An 18,090-nucleotide genomic window follows, 5' to 3' on the forward strand; every position below is an offset into this window, starting at 1 on the left:
CTAGAATGTTCTACCAAAATAGCAATGACAAGAATTAAAATGCCTATTTGTAACACTGATTGATATTTAATACGAGGAATTAATTCGGTGCATTATCCCCACATTTATAACAAGATATATTTTCAGATTGACTCCCCCCATAATCCATGGAATCTTCTAGCTGGTGACCACTTGTTCCCAACAAAGCCAGGAGTTATGTGTTTGGGATGTGTGCTTTCACCCACAGAAATTGCAGGGCCTTAACCAGATAAAGCCATGCGGCTTTATTTAGTCTGGTTTTTGGGAAACACTCTGATTGAAAAAAAAAATTGTTTCTTAACTTTCAGGATATCTAGTTCAAATTTTTCATGTCTTACCATAGGCACTGCCAGTCACGTTGTTGCATTTTTTAAGCAAAATAAAAATGTTAATAATTTTCAACTTTCTACCTTAAAAGAATTACTTTGATGCCTAATCAGAACTGGAATAATTAGCTATTAAGTTATGCAGATTCTTTTTTGCAGCAAAGCTATTGGGCTGAACCGTTTGAAATGGCTGATTGTTTCGACTTGCAAAATTGTCAGTTTCAAGTGCTTCCATTTGTACCTATAAGAGTGAGTGGTGGCTTTGTAATTGTTTGGCATGAAAACTTCCTAGGTTCTGCACAGATACAGGGCATCAGAATGACACGTGAGACGAATTATTAAATCAAAAGTACAATTGTATATTGAAATATACAGTAAAAATATGAACAGCTTACAATGTGCAGAAAAATCTTTCTTTGTCCAGAGAGGTGGTTGGTGGTCAGCTGGCTTATTACCCAGGACCTCTGGCCCTTATTCTAGTTTTTGTTGTATTGGAACCATAGCTACGAATGCTGTCTTAAATAATTCACTTACATGATTTGGTTATATTACAATTGTATTTTTGTTATAGTTATAATATCTGCTAGGTTTCTTGGGGACATTGTTCGTGGTTTTTATGTCCACGTCCCCAAAACACAGGGCCGGGCAAGTAGAAGCTGTTTAGTAAGTGTTGGTCGAATGGATGGATGGTGACAGCCATGGACAAAGCACTTCCCATGAATTATCTCATTTATTAATTTTAAGTGCACATTGTATCATCCTTTCGATTTGGTTTCGAATCGGTATTTTGTTTTGGGGTTGGTTTGTTTTTTAATTTGTTTTTAAATTTATGGCATCAATAAATAAGGAAATGCCTAGTAACTGCAGTAGGAATTTTGGAAAATATAGTAAAAAAAAATCTAAGAATTGAAAACCTAAATCTTGTCAGTCAGATTTTTTTTTTTTTTTTTTTTTTTTTAATGAAGCCAGACAGATCTTGCATGTGTAAGTTCTGCATTTAAATCTTACATGGCGGCTAAATTGGAAAGAGCAGTGAACTGCTTAATTGCAGTGAAAGTGTAATCTCACGCCAGCATGAGGCTCATGATTTTGGACCTGGCCACTTTTCTTCTCTGGAGTCACGTAGACAAACAAAGGTCTCGGGTCCTCAGACGACCTTATTAAAATACGTTACCGTGTAAGCGGTCAGATGGGCCGTTTGATTTCCCCACTGTTACATAGTCACACATTTAGCTAAATACCTTCTTGAACTGCATTGAAAGACTGTTACTTTTCCGGGTATCATTGAGAATAATGTTAAGGTGGTCGTATTTGTTTTGTAGGACCAGCGACACAATAGTCCTTTCCCATAAGGAGCACCTGCCGGTCATTCAGGTTGTGATGAGAGACACAGGCCGACCACATTCAGAAGCTGCGTATGCGCTGGGGCCTCTGCTCTGCTGGGGGGACAGTAAGTAGCGGGAAGAGGAACTGTCTTGACCCCTGAAAACGCGTGTCAGGGTTTCAGGAGAAATGCAGCTGCCCACGTTCGTGAAAACACTACCTACCCTGATAATCCATATTTCATTAGAAATGTGTTAACTTAATAAACGAAGTGTGTGCTGTCGTCGTAACCGAGGAAGAAAAGTGAGAAAATGACATTACCTTTGGAGTAGTGACCTTTCTGCAGTATTGAAATCAGACTCTTGCTGCGAATACTCATGGAATCATCTGAAATATTCTATCACCTGGTCAGCAAACATCTAACGTATACAGCTAAGTATAAGGCACTTGGCTGAGTGCTGAGATGCCTAAAATTGGTAAGATGATGAGAAATGGGGTGACAGGACCCATCAAGTGGACCTGTTCATTCATACCTGTTGGCACTTCTGCAAACCTCAGTGGTTCTGACCACTTACCCCTCCAGCTACATCTGGATTTCTTTCATATCCTTCCTTCTCTCAAACTCATTGAAATAAAATACATCGGTTCTGCATTTAATTTACCTCTTTCTAACCCCTCAGACCTTCTCCTCCGTCACTCCCTAGAAACTGCTTTTTCCAGCTCACCAATGAGACCTCGATGTTGCTAAATCCAAATTTTATTCTCCGGTGTTGTCTGAGTTGACCTTTATCGGCCACTTTGGTCTCCTTTCCTGGTTCGCCTCCTTACTGCCAACATACCACAACATTCTGGGTTCCCTCCATCTTCCTTCACTTCACCAGTGGCATCGTGTTTTGGGGTCCCCCGAGCTTCAGCCCCCCTTCTCTCTGCCCTCCAGCTGTTCCCAACAGGCCCATTGGGGACATTGGCATAACGCGTACCACACTGATGTCAGTGAGTCCCCCGTCTACACCTCAAGCCCAGTCTCCCTGAACTCCCAACCCTGGCATCCAGCTGGCTGTTCAGTACCTTGGCTTGTATTTCCCTAGGCATTGCGAAATCAGTTTGTTGAAAATGAGGGGAAAAAGTGTTTCCGCAACAACCTTCTCCACCTTGGTACACAGCAACTCCATTCCCCCTTTGCTTAGACTGAAAACATGGCGGTCACTCACAACGTCTTTCTTTTCCCAACACACATCTAATTCACCCACAAGTCGTGTTGTTTCCAACTTCAAAATGGATCCGAATCCACCTTCATGACCACCAGCACCTGGGTTGTTGCTGCGGCTTCGCCGGCCTGTCTGCTGCTGCCTTTTCCCCACCGAGCTGATACTCCACCTGACAGCCAGGCGCCCAGGTCAGGCCATGTCGGTCCTCTGCCCCGAACTCTGCAGTGGCACTCACGTCAGAGGAGAGGCCAAAGCACAACGTCCACCGAGGCTGTGGCCTTCTGAGCCCGTGGAGCCACACAGCCCATCCCGTAGGAGATGTTGCCTTGTGAAGAAATTCTGACACTTCTCAACCTTGCTATTGAGAAAAAGTAAGCGTTTCCTATCTCGGACAACGTCAGTTTTGAGACGTGGAAAGTCAAAATGTGAAGAACGTAGTCACGTGCCTTGACTGAATGGTAGTAGGAAGAGATTTTTTTTCCACTTGTGATCTTAAAAGGCAGACCACGGTTCTGTTTCTGGATAAGATGAAGTTAGCACGGCCCGGCTCCCCTCTCCCCATGGGTCCCCCTCTAAAACCTGGACAGGATGCCTTGAAGCAGCCGTCTCGGGACGCTGGGAAGCAAATAGCAGCAAGAATGCACCGTTTACGTTTCCCCCCAGCATCGCTCAGCCTTGGTCCCAGATGCGGACTTGGGTCACAGACAGACAGGGTTCCAAGAGAAGCCCTCTAGCCCCGACCGGAGGAGAGAACAGAGGAGTCCCAACTCTCAGGGAATGCAGGGATCCCAGTTCTCTCTTTTTCTGGTGTTTTCTGAGGCCCCAGTCCCCAGGCAGAGCCATGGAAATAGCAACAGAAGTTGCTCCGGGAGCTCACAAGAGCCAGAACTTCAGAAAGGACCTTTTGCTCTGAATAGGGCAGCTTTGGTTCAGAGACCATAGGCGGACTCCCGTTATTTTTGTTTTCTTTCTCTTCTCACCCGTCGCTTGGCGATGGACGTGGTCGAGTTGCAGAGGTGCATAGAGCACACAAGAGAGCAGGCTAAAAACGACCCTTTTTCTGGTCCCGTGATTGAGAAGGGAGACCAGGGGACCAGAAAGTACCTGGAAGGGCCCAGAGAGGGAACTGTTCAGGAAGGCGTGCCATACGTCGTTTACGAAGTCCTGGGCTCACCTCAGAGCTACTGGATCTGATCCGAATGGATCTGACCCGAATCGTAGACCATAGAAGTTGAGAACTGAGCGGAGCGGCTACCACCCAAGACCCAGACTGGCCACTGGGTGGCGCATGAGGGAGGCAGATCTGAATAGTACTGCAAAACCTTTGCAAACTGGACTGCCATTAGAGACAGCCCACAGAAGGCCCGTTGGAATGTGTGGCCAGATCCTAACCAGGCCGACTACCTGCAAAATAACTAAATGAATAAAAAATAAATTAAAAAGTATAAAAAAATAAGATATATACAGGTAGATATAGATGCGTATATATATATCGGTATCTATATACAGATCTCTTTATCTGTATATAGATATTGAAATCTATATGTCTATATTCAACATGCTCCACAAACTTTAAACAAAGCCTGGAGTTTGTTAATATACTATTTAAAATATCTAGGAAATAATCCAAAATTACTTAGCACAAAGAACCAGGAGAATCTAAGCTGGTTTAGGAAAATACAATCAACAGATACTAATGCAAATACGATACAGAGGTTAGAATTATCTGATAGAGTTTGAAACCGCTATTACGTAAGAGCCCTAATAAGTAATCATAAACACTTTCTTAACAAATGGAAAAAGAGCACTTCATCAGAGAAATAGGCTCTATAAAGAGCTAAATGAAAACTTTTGAACTGAAAAATACAGAAACTGAAATAAAAGATGCCCTAGAAGGGCCAAATAGCAGATCTGAGATGAAACGGTCAGTGACCTTAAAGATGAATAGAAATGATTCAATCTGAACAAAAGAAAGAAAAAAAAACAAATCTAGAAACGAACAGGGCCTCAGGGAACCATGAGTTACCAAGAAAAGATCTAACATTCATGTAATTGAATACTCAGAAGCAGACAGAAGAGTGTGGTACCGGAAAAAATATCTTTAAAAAATAATGGCCGAAAATCTTCCAAGTTTGGCAAAAGACAGACTTGAGAAGTTGAATGAACTTCAAACAGGATAAACTCAAAGAAATTCACGTCCAGACACATCGTAATCGTACTGCTGCGAATAAAGGCAGAAATTTTTTGAAATCAGCCAGAGAGAGTAATGTGTCATCTATAAGTGAACACCAACTCAAATGGCAGTGACTTTCTCATTAGAAATATGAAAGCCAGAGTAAGTGGTAGAACATTTCTCAAGTGCTAAAAGTAAAAGGTTGTCAGTCCGGAATTCTATATTCAGCAAAAATCTCCTTCAGGAATGAAGATAAAATAAAATTCTCAGACGAAGGGAAGCTAAAAGCATTCGTTACCAGAAGATGCTTTGAAAGACTTTCTAAAGGAAGATTCAGACAGAAGGGAAATGATATCAGAAGGCAATCTGGGACATCAGGGATAGAAAAACAGCATTAAAATTGGTAAATATCTGGGCCTCCTGGGTGGCTCAGTCAGTTCAGTGTCCGACTTTAGTTCAAGTCATGATCTTGCAGTCCTTGAGTTCGAGCCCTGCGCCAGGCTCTGTGCTGACCGCTCAGAGCCTGGATCCTGCTTCAGATTCTGTGTCTCCCTTTTTCTCTGCCTCTCTCCAGCTCACTCTCTGTCTTTCTCAAAATAAATAAATAAATAAACATTAAAAAAAACTTTTAAAAAAATGTTTTAAAAAATATTTACCCGGATATGGTAAATATCTGGGTAAGTTTAACAGACTCTTCTACTATTGAGTTATGTAAAAATATCTGAGGGTTAAAAGCAAACAATACAACATTTCATAGAGTTTTTAATGTGCACAGATGTAATACGTTTAGCAACAACAACATAAAGGGGAGCAGGGAAAGTGACAGAATTGTTGGTGACATTTTTACAAATCAGCCAAGGTGGTTGAAATGGAGATTCTGAACAGACTGTAAGTACATGTAAATACTTATACTGTAGTATATGTAAGTACATATACTGTAATTTCTAAAATAACCAATCAAGGAATAGTTATGGAAAAATAAAAACAGAATACTAAAAAATGTTTAAATAACCCAAAAGGAGACAGAAAAGGCGAAGCAGATGAAAAAAAAGGTGTAACAAACAGGAAGAAATAAAACGGTAGAACCCAATCCCACATGTCGACGTTTGTATTTGATGAGATTGGTCTAAGTAAACCAGTTGAAAGACCGATTGTTACAACTCAACTATGTATTGTGTACAAGAAACTCACCTCAAATATAATGACATCAGAAGTTTCAAAATAAGGACAGGAAAAGACACACTGCCTAATTACTAATTAGAATAAAGCTGGACTTTCTATATTAAAATCTTTGCTTGAAAGCATAGAAAATGAATAGACACAAGAAGTGATTAAGAAGACATGAGAATCTTAAATGGGTGTGCTAATAACTGAGCTTCAAACTACGTAAAAGCAACAACTGCCAGGATGGAAAGGGGAAATGGACAAATTCATAATTATAATTAGAGAATCCAATATGCCTCTCTCATTAGCCTATGCAACTAAGAGAGAGAAAATGAGCAAGGGTACAGAAGCTTGAATGTCGCCACAAAACCAACAGAATCCGATGGACGTTCATGGAACTCCCTCCCAACAGTACAATACACATTCTTTTCACATGCACACGGATATAGCGTATTCTTTGTCACAAGAAAACTTTAGCGACTACCAAATAAACCATACAAAATACATTCTTTGGCATCAATGGATTAAACTAGAAGTAAGTAACAAAGACAGTGAGTGCCTCCACAAACATTCAGAAATTTAACCCCGAACTGTTAACTAATAAACGAGTCAAGGAGGTCTCAAATGGATATTATGAAACATATGGACCTGTATAATAAGGAAAATATAACATATCAAAATGGTGGGGTACATTTATGGCGGTGCTTATAGGGGTATTTATAGCATTAAATGCTTGTGTTTTGAAAAAAAAATTCAACTCGATAAGCTTTTACCATAAGAAACTAGAAAAAGAAGAAAAAGTAATTCAAAGTAAGCAGAAGGAAGGAAATAATAAAGATATGAAGAGAAAGCCATTCCATTAAAAGCAGACCAATAGAGATCTATAAGAGGAAAAAATATTTTTGAAAGATCAATAAAATGGATAAATCTCTAGCAGAACTGTTGAAAGAGAAAAGAGAAAAATTACCAATGTGAGGAGTGAAAGCTGGAGTATCACTACAGACCCCACGGACATCAGTAGCATAATAATGGCAATCTCCAAACAACTCTACACACATACATTTTCCAACATAGATAAAACAGATCGATTCCTTGAAAACCACTAACGACTAAAACTCACTCAAGATGAAACAGACAACTGGAACAGACCTAAAAGTAGTCATGGAATTGAATCCAGTCTGAGATGGTTTTGCTGGTGAATTCTCCCAAAGAAATAACACCGTATTTGCACAATCTCTTTTGGAAAATAGAAGAGGAAATTCTTCCCAAAATTACGTGAGGCCAACGTGGCCCTGATATCCAAACTAGACAAAGAAAATGAAAAAAAAAAAAAAAAGATAACTACAGATAGCATCATCACAGACATATTTGCAAAAATCGTCAACAAAACATTAGTAAATAATCCAGGAATATGGGGCGCCTGGGTGGCGCAGTCGGTTAAGCGGCCGACTTCAGCTCAGGTCACGATCTCGCCGTCCACGAGTTCGAGCCCCGCGTCGGGCTCTGGGCTGATGGCTCAGAGCCTGGAGCCTGCTTCCGATTCTGTGTCTCCCTCTCTCTCTGCCCCTCCCCCGTTCATGCTCTGTCTCTCTCTGTCTCAAAAATAAATAAACGTTAAAAAAAAATTAAAAAATCCAGGAATATATGAAAGAATGATACGTCGACACTGACGGATTTACCCCAGGATGCAAGACTGATTCAGTGCAGCTGATCCTGGGACAACACAGGTTTGGACTGTGCAGGTTCACTTATATGCACATTTTTTCCCCCAATAAATCAGTACAGTCTTGTAAATATTTTCTCTTCATTATGGTTTCCTTAATAATATTACGCTTTCCCTGGCTTACTTTATTATAAGAATACGGCATTTAATACATATAACACACAAAGTATGTGTTGACGTTACCAGTAAGGCTTCCAGTCAACAGTAAGCCATTAGTAGTTAAGTTTTGGGGGAGTCAGAAGTCACACATGGATTTTCAACTGTGCAAAGGTCAGTGCCTCTAACCCCCTGGTTGTTCAGGGGTCAGCTGTGTTTGGAAATCAGTCAATGTAATCTACCATTTTAACAGTTGAAAGAAGAAAAATCCCACCAGATGCTTTTTCTGCATCAATTGATAGAAACACAATAATTCGTATTATGATTATATCATGAATCAATGTGGTAATTTGTATCACGATAGCATCCACAATGAAATTCTTAGCAAACTACGAATAAAAGGGAACTTCTTCATCCTAATAACGAGTATCCCTATCCAGAACACCTAGCACAATTATTGGTGAAAAACTGATCCCCGCCTTCCCCCCGCAAGACTGGGAACAAGATAAGGATATCCAATCGCACCACTTCTGTTCCACAATTTCAATCATACTAGAAGTCGTAACCAGTGCAATAATGTACGGAAGGAAGGGAGAAGCATACAGGTTGGAAAACAAGAAAGAAGACTATTCACAAACACGTGCTTGATTGGCACGAGTGTTTATAGAAGCTCTGTTTGTAAATGACCGAATCTGTCCGCTAAATGTGGACAAAGAAATGGCGGCCCCATCCACCTGGTGGAATAGTAACAACACGTGGCAACCCGAGTGAATCTCAGAGGATTTATGCTGAGTGAAAAAAAAAGCCAATGTCAAAAGGAAAAGGCAAAACAAGAGATCATGGTAGGCAGGGCTTGGGGGTGGGGGGAGGGTGTGACTATAAGGAAATAGCAAGAGGGAGTTTTGGGGGGATGGAACTATTCTTTACCCTGATTTTGGTGATGGTTGTACAAATCCGTGTGTGTATTTAAAAAAAAAATCTTTTTAGTGCTTTAAATTATTTTTGAGAGAGGAGAGAGAGAGACAGAATGCAAACAGAGGGGAGAGAGAGAGAGGGAAACAGAACTAGAGACAGGCTCCAGCCTCTGAGCTGTCAACACAGAGCCCGACCCAAGGCTCGAAGTCGTGAACTGCGAGATCATGACCTGAGCCGAAGTGGGACACTTAACTGAGCCACCCAGGTGCCCCTCCACGCATGTATTAAAACTCATGTAACATCAATTTTTCTCTAAAAGTCAATTTTACTCTATGATAATTTCATTTTTTTTTTTTTAGGTTTATTTATTTATTTTGAGAGAGAGAGTGCGAGCAGGGGAGGGGCAGAGGAAGGGAGAGAGAGAATCCCAAGCGGGCTCTGCACTGACCGAGCAGAGCCTGACGCAGGGCTCAAACTCAGGAACCCTAAGATCATGACCTGAGCCAAACTCCAGAGTCGGACGCTTAATCGGCTGAGCCACGCAGGTGCCCTTCTATGATAATTTTAAAATAATATTGTTCTCTTTAAAAAACAGGCCGTTTCCAGTGATTATCTCCCCTGATGGCACTTAACAGCAAAAAATGCTAGAAATCCAAAATGTAGTTCTTGTTTGTTCTGTTTCATTGCTATTGTCGCTGTCTTTTCTTTTTGGAAACAGATTCATTTTGGAACTCAGCTTCCTTCAACACGGAGACTTCATACCTTCATTTCCCTACGTTCCGCGGAGAGTTCAGTGCTGATGTGTCTTTCTTTTTTAAGACAACAGCTCCTTCTGGGGTGTTTGTAGAGAACCTGGGGATCACAGACTTCATCAGGCTAGAGCTACATGGTGAGTCGCCCCCCGGACGAAGCCTCCAGGCGCTCAGGAGTTAACAGTGACCCCTTTGAGAACCTAACTCCTGCCACATTGCAATGTGCTGTCACTTGTATTTCTTTCGTAAATACTAAGGTTCTATTATTTTGCTTCGCTATTTTTAATAGAGAGGAAAACAGCGATTCAGAAAACACATACCAGTCTGTGGAGCAGCACTTAGCTGCCCTAACTGTGTGTGGGATCAGGATATTTAAAACCAAACTGGTCAAATAACTCACTACGTTGCAGAATCACTTCATTTAATTGACTGGTTACATCACTTACGCATGTACCTCAAAGCGCAATTCCTTACTTCAAAGTTTCTTGTAGTGGGGCGCCTGAGTGGCTCAGTGGGTTAAGCATCTGACTTCAGCTCAGGTCACGATCTCACGGTTGGTGAGTTCAAGCCCTGCGTTGAGTCCCGAGTAGGGCCCCCACCTCTGGCTCTGTGCTGACAGCTTGGAGCCTGGCTCCTGCTTCAGATTCTGTGTCTCCCTCTCTCTGCCCCTCCCCTGCTTACACACACACACACACACACTCTCTCTCTCTCTCAAAAATAAATGAGCATTAAAAATTTTTTCACGTTATGTCGTGCTTTTAAAGTATATGAAGATTTAAACCACCTTTAAATAAACCCACTTATACATCTGAAGCCAGCTAATACATTAGTTTTCTTCCTCTAGGTGACTATCTGGACTCTTTAGGGTTTTTAGCAAGATGGACAGTCTGCTCTGAGCAGGAGTGTGTTAAAAATCGCTTTGTTTCTCTTCCTCCGGGATACAGATTTATCTTGCCCTCCGAGCCAGCTCAGCGTGACATCTGCGTGCACCTGTGTCACTGTCTTGTGCTTTCATAAGGGGCATGTCATGGCACTTGCCTCCTGTCTTGATAGACTGAACTTCCTCCCCCGTGACCCAACCGAGTGACGCTCCGTATCTGTATTTGCAGCTCCCTCGGAAGTGACCTTTTCCTTTGATGTGGGGAACGGACGTTGCGAGGTCACGGTGCGGTCACCCACCCCCTTTAATGACAACCAGTGGCACCACGTGAGGGCAGAGAGGAATGTGAAGGAAGCGTCGCTTCAGGTGGACCAGCTCCCCAGCGAGACCCAAGCTGCACCTGCCGACGGGCACGCGCGGTTGCAGCTCAACAGCCAGCTCTTCGTGGGTGAGTGCGGCCGGTTTCTAGCTGAGCGGTGTGGACCCAGAGAAAGTCCTAACTGGACAGGCGGTGACGGCAGCCAGCAGACTTCTGTCCGCGCCTTGGGCCGAGCGCCCATGTGATAGCATCCCTTTCCCCAGATCGTTACTATCGTTCCCATAGACTGTTGTCATTGATTACGGCCTCCCTAGATTTCCCAGTCTCGAAACTCCGAGAGCAGAGACACCCTGTCCGCGGTGGACTCACTCCCAGGCTTGGCGCGCAATACGCACCGATGATTCGCATTTGTTTTTGTTACTTCTTGTCAATAGGACTTCCGTTAGCAATTTTCATCCGAGTCTCCCGCTCCCCGTCTCAGGGAAGTTGGAGAACCTGCCTTGCAATCGTGGCGGGGTTCGCCAAGTGTCCCCTCACACGCAGACCGGAGGAGACTCGCGTGGCCGTGCCCCCCAGGACCACGCCAGCCGCGGCTCCTCAGCACCGCCCTCCTGCAGCTCAGTCCTTGCAGACGCCGGGTTCAAAACCGGACTCTGGCTCCTTATCCTGGGTGCCCGCTCTTTAAAGATCAACAGCTCTGGGGAGTGGAATCTTCCCCTTTCATTTGCTTGCTCATTTTTTATAATTTTTTCTCTTGCCCACGGGGAAAGTTAAGTTTTGCTACGTGGCTTTTCAGACAACTCTGTTCTAATTTGGAAAACGCGCAGATTACTGAAGTAGCTCTTACTTGGTCATTTTTCATGTATTTTCAAGTAAATAAGGATGCGGTCTAAATTAAACACTGATCTAAATCACAAATTAGCACTCAGTGTGCTTTGCCAGGGGATACCTACAGCATCTGGAGGCTGGTGCCATGTGGGGAGTTCGTGAGTGTGTGTGTGTGTGTGTGTGTGTGTGTGTGTGTGCGCGCGCGTTCAACCCATGGCCCCATAAACGTCTGCTTCCAGCACAGTTCTTACCGGGTAGGCTTCACATCAAGTCGTGACGCTGGATCAAATGAAATAATTTTATTTTCTGATTTGTAATGCTGAAGACTGACTCATGGAATTTCTAGGAACAGAGTTTGCATGAGCGTCTACCTAGAAGTAACATTTCCACTGAGATGTTTCTAGAGCCTGAGAAGCTAGCGGAACATTCTGATCTGGCGTATGTACCCCAGGCCCACCGCATCAGAGTCCCTGCGAATGAACCCCACCTCGGTTCTTAGCATGCATTCTAGGTGACTCCTGGGCACCCAGGTGTGAGAATAGGCTCCCATGAGACATGATAGAAATACAGAGAGTTACAGTGTTCAGTTAGTGTTACTCCCCCTGATCTGAGAGCTGGATTTCATGGATTTGTCATTGATGGCACGTCTAAGAAGGGTTGGTATCACATATATAATTTATTATATACATATATATAACAAATATATAACAAAAATGTATGTATAACAAACGCATATACAGATTTTAATGTATATTATATATGTTCCATATATACAACAAAACTCTTGTATATTTTACGTATACCTATATATACATACATGCATAATTGTATATTTTAATATACGCATTTGTAATATATATCCTATTGCAAAGATTTTCACCTATGTAACTTTATTGTGCACCTCATAGTTTCTATGCTTAAACATTAAAAAGGATAAGTGGTCTTCTGTTTTTTATGAAGGAAGCAATGTAAAAATGTAGAAATCTTTCTAAATCAAACTCGAAGTATTTTTAAAATTTTTTTAAAGTTTATTTCTTTTTGCGAGACAGAGCGACGGAGCACAAGTGGGGGAGGGGGCAGAGAGAGAGGGAGACACAGAATCTGAAGCAGGCTCCAGGCTCCGAGCTGTCAGCACAGAGCCCGATGGGGGCTCGAACTCACAAACCATGAGATCATGATCTGAGCCGAAGTCGGACACTCAGCCGACTGAGCGACCCTGGAACTCCAAAGAAGTATTTTTTAGAATAAATATTTACCAAGGCCGACTTCAAAAATATTTTTGTCAATGGCTTTAATCAGTGTCGTTTGGTGATTCTGAATATTTGATCACAGCCTCTGTTTTCAAAATTGTATTTGTTCATAAAACTTTGGACGGGTCACTTTTTTGACATTATCTGTATGGCCTCCGTGGGACGTGAAGACGAAATCCCGCAAAGACACGCAAGAACACATTTGCATTTGCAGTGTTTCCCTTGCAGGCGGGACAGCCACCAGACAGAGAGGCTTCCTGGGGTGCATTCGGTCGCTGCGGCTGAACGGGCTGGCCCTGGACCTGGAAGAAAGAGCGACAATGACGCCGGGCGTGGAGCCGGGGTGCCCGGGACACTGCAGCAGCTATGGACACCTGTGTCGCAACGGAGGGAGATGCAGAGAGAGACACAGGGGTATCGCTTGTGACTGCACCTTCTCTGCCTACGACGGGCCATTCTGCGAAAATGGTGAGTGTGACCCACGTGCGGGACCGGGACCGGAGAGGACGGCGCATCATTTTCCCGTTCCCTTTGTGTTTCTGCCATCTGACCCTGTAAAGAAGGGATAAGGCAATTCTCTGTGATTAGCTTAAATAGACTCGTTTCGGTCCCGAATTTCTGTGTTTAACTTGGAAAGAGGCATGATTCTATTCTTGAGAAGCTCGTGACTACTTCTGTTAGATCCGGAATCGTCAACATGGAGAACCAGGTAGCCAAAGCTATGGAAATCTTGAGGGGAATTTTGCAGGCAATAAGAAAATACTGAGTTCTACGTTATGGGAATGTGGGTGGGGATGTTATCTTTCTATCCATACTTGATTATTTTCTTTAATCTTAAATATGATTAAATGTTTAAAACAATGAACAAAGCATGCCATTATTATTTTCTCTCTTGAGATGTTTAAGAGTTAGAGATATTGTCGGGGCGCCTGGGTGGCTCAGTCGGTTGAGCATCCGACTTCGGCTCAGGTCATCATCTTGCGGTTGACAAGTTCGAGCCCCACGTCGGGCTCTGTGCTGATGGCTCAGAGCCTGGAGCCTGCCTCAGATTCTGTGTCTCCCTCTCTCTCTGCCCCTCCCCCGCTCATGCTCTGTCTCTCTCTGTCTCAAAAATAAATAAACATTAAAAAAAAATTTAAGAGTTAGAGATATCGTGTAACTATCCATTAAGAAGAGCCTTGTTCTTGTTCTTCTTATGTTATTGGTAACATAACAAAAACGAGTGTCATTCCAGAGATTTCTGCATATTTTGGAAGCGGTTCGTCCGTTATCTACAACTTTCAAGAACATCATAATCACACCTTTGGTAAGAACGCCAGCTCCTTGGCGGCTTTATTTCATGAGGATCTGACGCTGACCGGAGAAATGGCCACACTGAGCTTCCGGACCACAGGGGCCCCCAGCTTACTTCTCTACGTGAGCTCCTTCTACGAAGAGTACCTATCAGTTATCCTCGCCCCCAATGGTGAGTGTCAGACTCTACGAACAAGAAGACTGACTTAGGATATCAGGACCACATGGGGTGGGGGGTGGGGGCTTTTCCAGCGTTAAACCACAAAAAAGAAACACAATTGCAAGGCTTATAGATTCTCATTCTCTTAGGGGTAGTTTATTTTTCATGATAACCTCAATGTTTATCACTAGAGTTAACATTTCCATGGTTCCATTCAAGATGCCATTCTCCCGTGGAAGTTTGGTCATTTAATGTATTCCCCGTGCAGATGTGTGCCTTGCTCTTCTCGGGGTCTTTCCTACCAGACATGAATAATCTAAATTAGTTTTGCAATCCACTTTGAAACAAGATATCTCATTCTGCACATGGAGAACGTTTCCTCCTCCTTCTAAGCGAAGAAGTATATTAAACCATACAAAATCTAATCTTGATCAGCATGGGCTGAGTAGGATTGTTCTTTACCCATCAGTGGTTGAGCCTTTCAGGTCATCTCTACGTACAAAGAAAAGTGGAAGGAGAGCTATCCCACCCATGGCCACCAGGGTTTTCCAAGACTTTTCCAGTTGGAGAGCAAAACCAAGTTGGAACCTTGCCTCACAGAGAAGCAGGGCAGAAACTTGACCTTCTGGAGCTTCTATGACAGACAGGAGTCAGTGGTGCATTTGTGGATAACTTGAGATTTAGATACTGTAGCAAATCATTTCTCTTTTCTCTGTTTCTTGATTATGGCAGAAACATTAGGGAGAAAATTCTGGTTGTGCAAAAAAAAAAAAATCCTTATGCAAATGTCAGCAATACATTAAAATGCATTAAAGTAAGTCACCTTAAAAGAAGTTACGCTTATAGAAACTGAATGTTAATGCAATATTGCTTGAGGTTTTACCATTTAATAGTATGAATACCACATGAATAATTGACTTAGAGCCTAGCTTGGAGTTTTTATATGCTTAACTTAGACTTATTCCTTTAGTTAAGGAAAATGGCAGAACTTGGAAAAAGACCATTTGGTCTTGACTTTTAAAATAGCGTTTACTAACGTTACACTGCGTGTTAACTAACTAGAATTTAAATAAAAACTTAAAAAATAATAAAATAAAATAAAATAAAATAGCATTTAATTGGATTCTCAGGGTGCCTAAGTGGCTCAGTCTGACTTCAGCTCGCAGTCTGAGTTTGGGCCCCACGTCGGGTTCTGTGCTGACAGCTCAGAGCCTGGAGCCTGCTTTAGATTCTGTCTCCCTCTCTTTCTCTCTGCCCCTCCCCAGCTTGTGCTCTCTCTGTCTCTCTCTCAAAAAGAAATAAACATGAAAAAAAATCTTTTTTAAATAAAATAGTGTAATTGGATTCTGAATTCAGCCCTGGAATAGCACACGTACAATCAGTCTTCCAGGAAAAATCCTTGGTGTGCTAAGCGAATGCCCACTGGATTCAAATTGTATTAAATAAATAAAAATAAAATATGCTCTAGAACCTGCGTCGACAGGTTTTTTAAGATTCTAGTTTAGTTAAAAATGTCATTTTTCTCTTCTTTAGGAAGTTTGCAGATCAGGTATAAGCTGGACAGAAACCAGGCACCTGACGTTTTTAACTTTGGTTTTAAAAACCTTGCCGATGGGCAGTTTCACCAAGTGAAGATTCACAGGGAAGCGGCCATGGTCTCTGTAGAGGTAAGGATTCAGCAACAGCAACAGTCCCCAAACTTGTGACGCTCAGGATGTGTGACTTCAAGCAAACCTTTGACAATAAATCCTAATAAAAGAGATACACATTCAACATGGTCTTTCCGGAAGTCTTGGGGACAGAAAATGTAGTTAGAGTGTTTGGTTTAGCAATTCTTGTGTTTGTTCAGCAAGAGGCTGATGGAGTTATTGTTAATATTTGACCATTTCGAATGAATGCTAAGCTGTCCTTGTCGGTAGGGGAATGTTGTCTGGTTTACAGCGACTGCTGGAGATATTCCAATGGGAACTTGTTCCCATCTGACTACAAAAAAAGCAAGTGCCATAGAAATGTAAACACAAGGGGAAAAGCGAGGTTTTGCTTAAAGTGGGAATACATTTTTAAAAACATCGGTATTTAAATGATTCATTGGCACTGGGCTTTGAATAGCCTTTATGTATTGAATCTGTACGAACAATACCTTTTCCGGCTCGTTACTAATTTCTATTCGAAATAAGTAAAAGCTTTAAGGTTTGCAATAGCTCATTGCGTCTCTTTGTGGATTATACCAATTATAGACCCTTAAACCAGAAGAAAAACAGGGAAAAGAATAAGGAATGGGGTGGTGTGAAATCTGAGTTATTATAAAAATTGTTATGCAACAGCTTTCTCCTTTTAGCCTCTGTGATAATTCGAACATATGGCTGATTTTTACCGTTTTTCTTGGTGTCCCTGTGATTCCCTCTCTCTTACCATCAAAATTGCTTGCCATTTTGATGTTTGCTTCTCGTGGAACGTTTCATAGGTTAACCAGAATGCAAGGAGACAAGTTATCCTGTCATCGGGGACAGAATTCAACGCTGTCAAATCCCTTATGTTGGGCACAGTTTTAGGTAAGTGGCAGAAAATGCGTCCCCCCACAGCCCATGGGTCAGAAGCGTTAGGTCGCGAACACCGGAAGGGGTCGCGGCGCTGAGTAAGGCTTCCTGTGGTCTTCACGGCTTCCCAGCGAGGGATAATCAAGGTGGAAACTGTTCTCTTGTCCGAGTGCCCCTGCAGTCATGAGTGAGGGCTGTCTTCCAGGCACCAGGGTGATCCCTGAGAAGTCCTTACACTTAACCCTCTCCCTTGGCAATCAGGCAGAACAAAACTCGGCATTTTTCTAGCAAGTGAGGAAAGACAAAATCAAAGCAGATATCAAGGTCACAGATTCTCGATTAATCAGGAGTCAAATGCAGAAACCACTGAATGATAAGTATAGCTTTACATTTACGAGAAGAAGAGAAAAGGCTTAGTTTTCTTGTAGCAAGTGAGTACGTGTCGGGCTGTATATCCTGGGCCCTGCTTTGAGATGTACTTAATGCTCCCAGCTGCTTCTTGGGACGTCGCAGCCTAAAGATCCCGCGCCCGCTCTTGATGGCTGTGAGTTCATGAGAGCTCCAGAGTAAAAATACTATCCTATTTAGGCATCAAATGATTTATGCCTTTATTTTTCCCTTTGTCGCCAAGAATTAAACCGAAAGAAAAGTAGGTTTTGGAAGGTATATCTTTTCTTTTCGATCACTTACGCATGAACTGTCCATGTCATCTACATTTAAAGTTACTTGGCAGAAATCCTCTTGCGGAATATTTATTATTCCTGTTCTGATACGTGACACCCGCCTGGCTCCGTTGAGCCCTAGGTGATCGGTGGAATCTTTGCTAGGTTTCCAGCCATTTATACACGGATCCTTTGATCGTTTCGGCCGCTGCACGCGTGTATAACATCGCAAACTGGAGATTTAGAGAAGGCACGGGAATGGATGTTCAAAATATGTTGAGAAGCACAGTAACTGGGAAAACGATCATATTTTCCAAACAGATGATGGGTAGTCAAATTATGAGTTCTAGGGGCGCCTGGGTGGCACAGTCGGTTAAGCGTCCGACTTCAGCCAGGTCACGATCTCGCGGTCCGTGAGTTCGAGCCCCGCGTCAGGCTCTGGGCTGATGGCTCGGAGCCTGGA

At 42.7% G+C, this 18,090-nt stretch overlaps 1 protein-coding gene across 4 annotated transcripts in view; it reads left to right on the plus strand.

Annotated features, from left to right (window-relative positions):
- LOC112868541 (contactin-associated protein-like 3) overlaps positions 1-18,090 on the plus strand; it is a 194,066-nt gene that overhangs the window by 155,035 nt on the left and 20,941 nt on the right. For 3 of the 4 annotated variants that reach the window (XM_086684864.1, XM_086684865.1, XM_086684867.1), the window contains 7 exons: positions 1,667-1,794; positions 9,665-9,835; positions 10,808-11,026; positions 13,204-13,443; positions 14,210-14,440; positions 15,962-16,095; positions 16,893-16,980. In XM_086684864.1, coding sequence (XP_086540990.1) covers positions 1,667-1,794; positions 9,665-9,835; positions 10,808-11,026; positions 13,204-13,443; positions 14,210-14,440; positions 15,962-16,095; positions 16,893-16,980 — 1,211 coding nt within the window. The remainder of the gene's footprint in view (positions 1-1,666; positions 1,795-9,664; positions 9,836-10,807; positions 11,027-13,203; positions 13,444-14,209; positions 14,441-15,961; positions 16,096-16,892; positions 16,981-18,090) is intronic. The other variant, XM_086684866.1, reaches the window with a different exon arrangement.

Source organism: Puma concolor, chromosome D4 (assembly GCF_028749965.1).
Source record: "Puma concolor isolate L17-30 chromosome D4, mPumCon1.1.hap2, whole genome shotgun sequence".
NCBI lineage: Eukaryota > Metazoa > Chordata > Mammalia > Carnivora > Felidae > Puma > Puma concolor.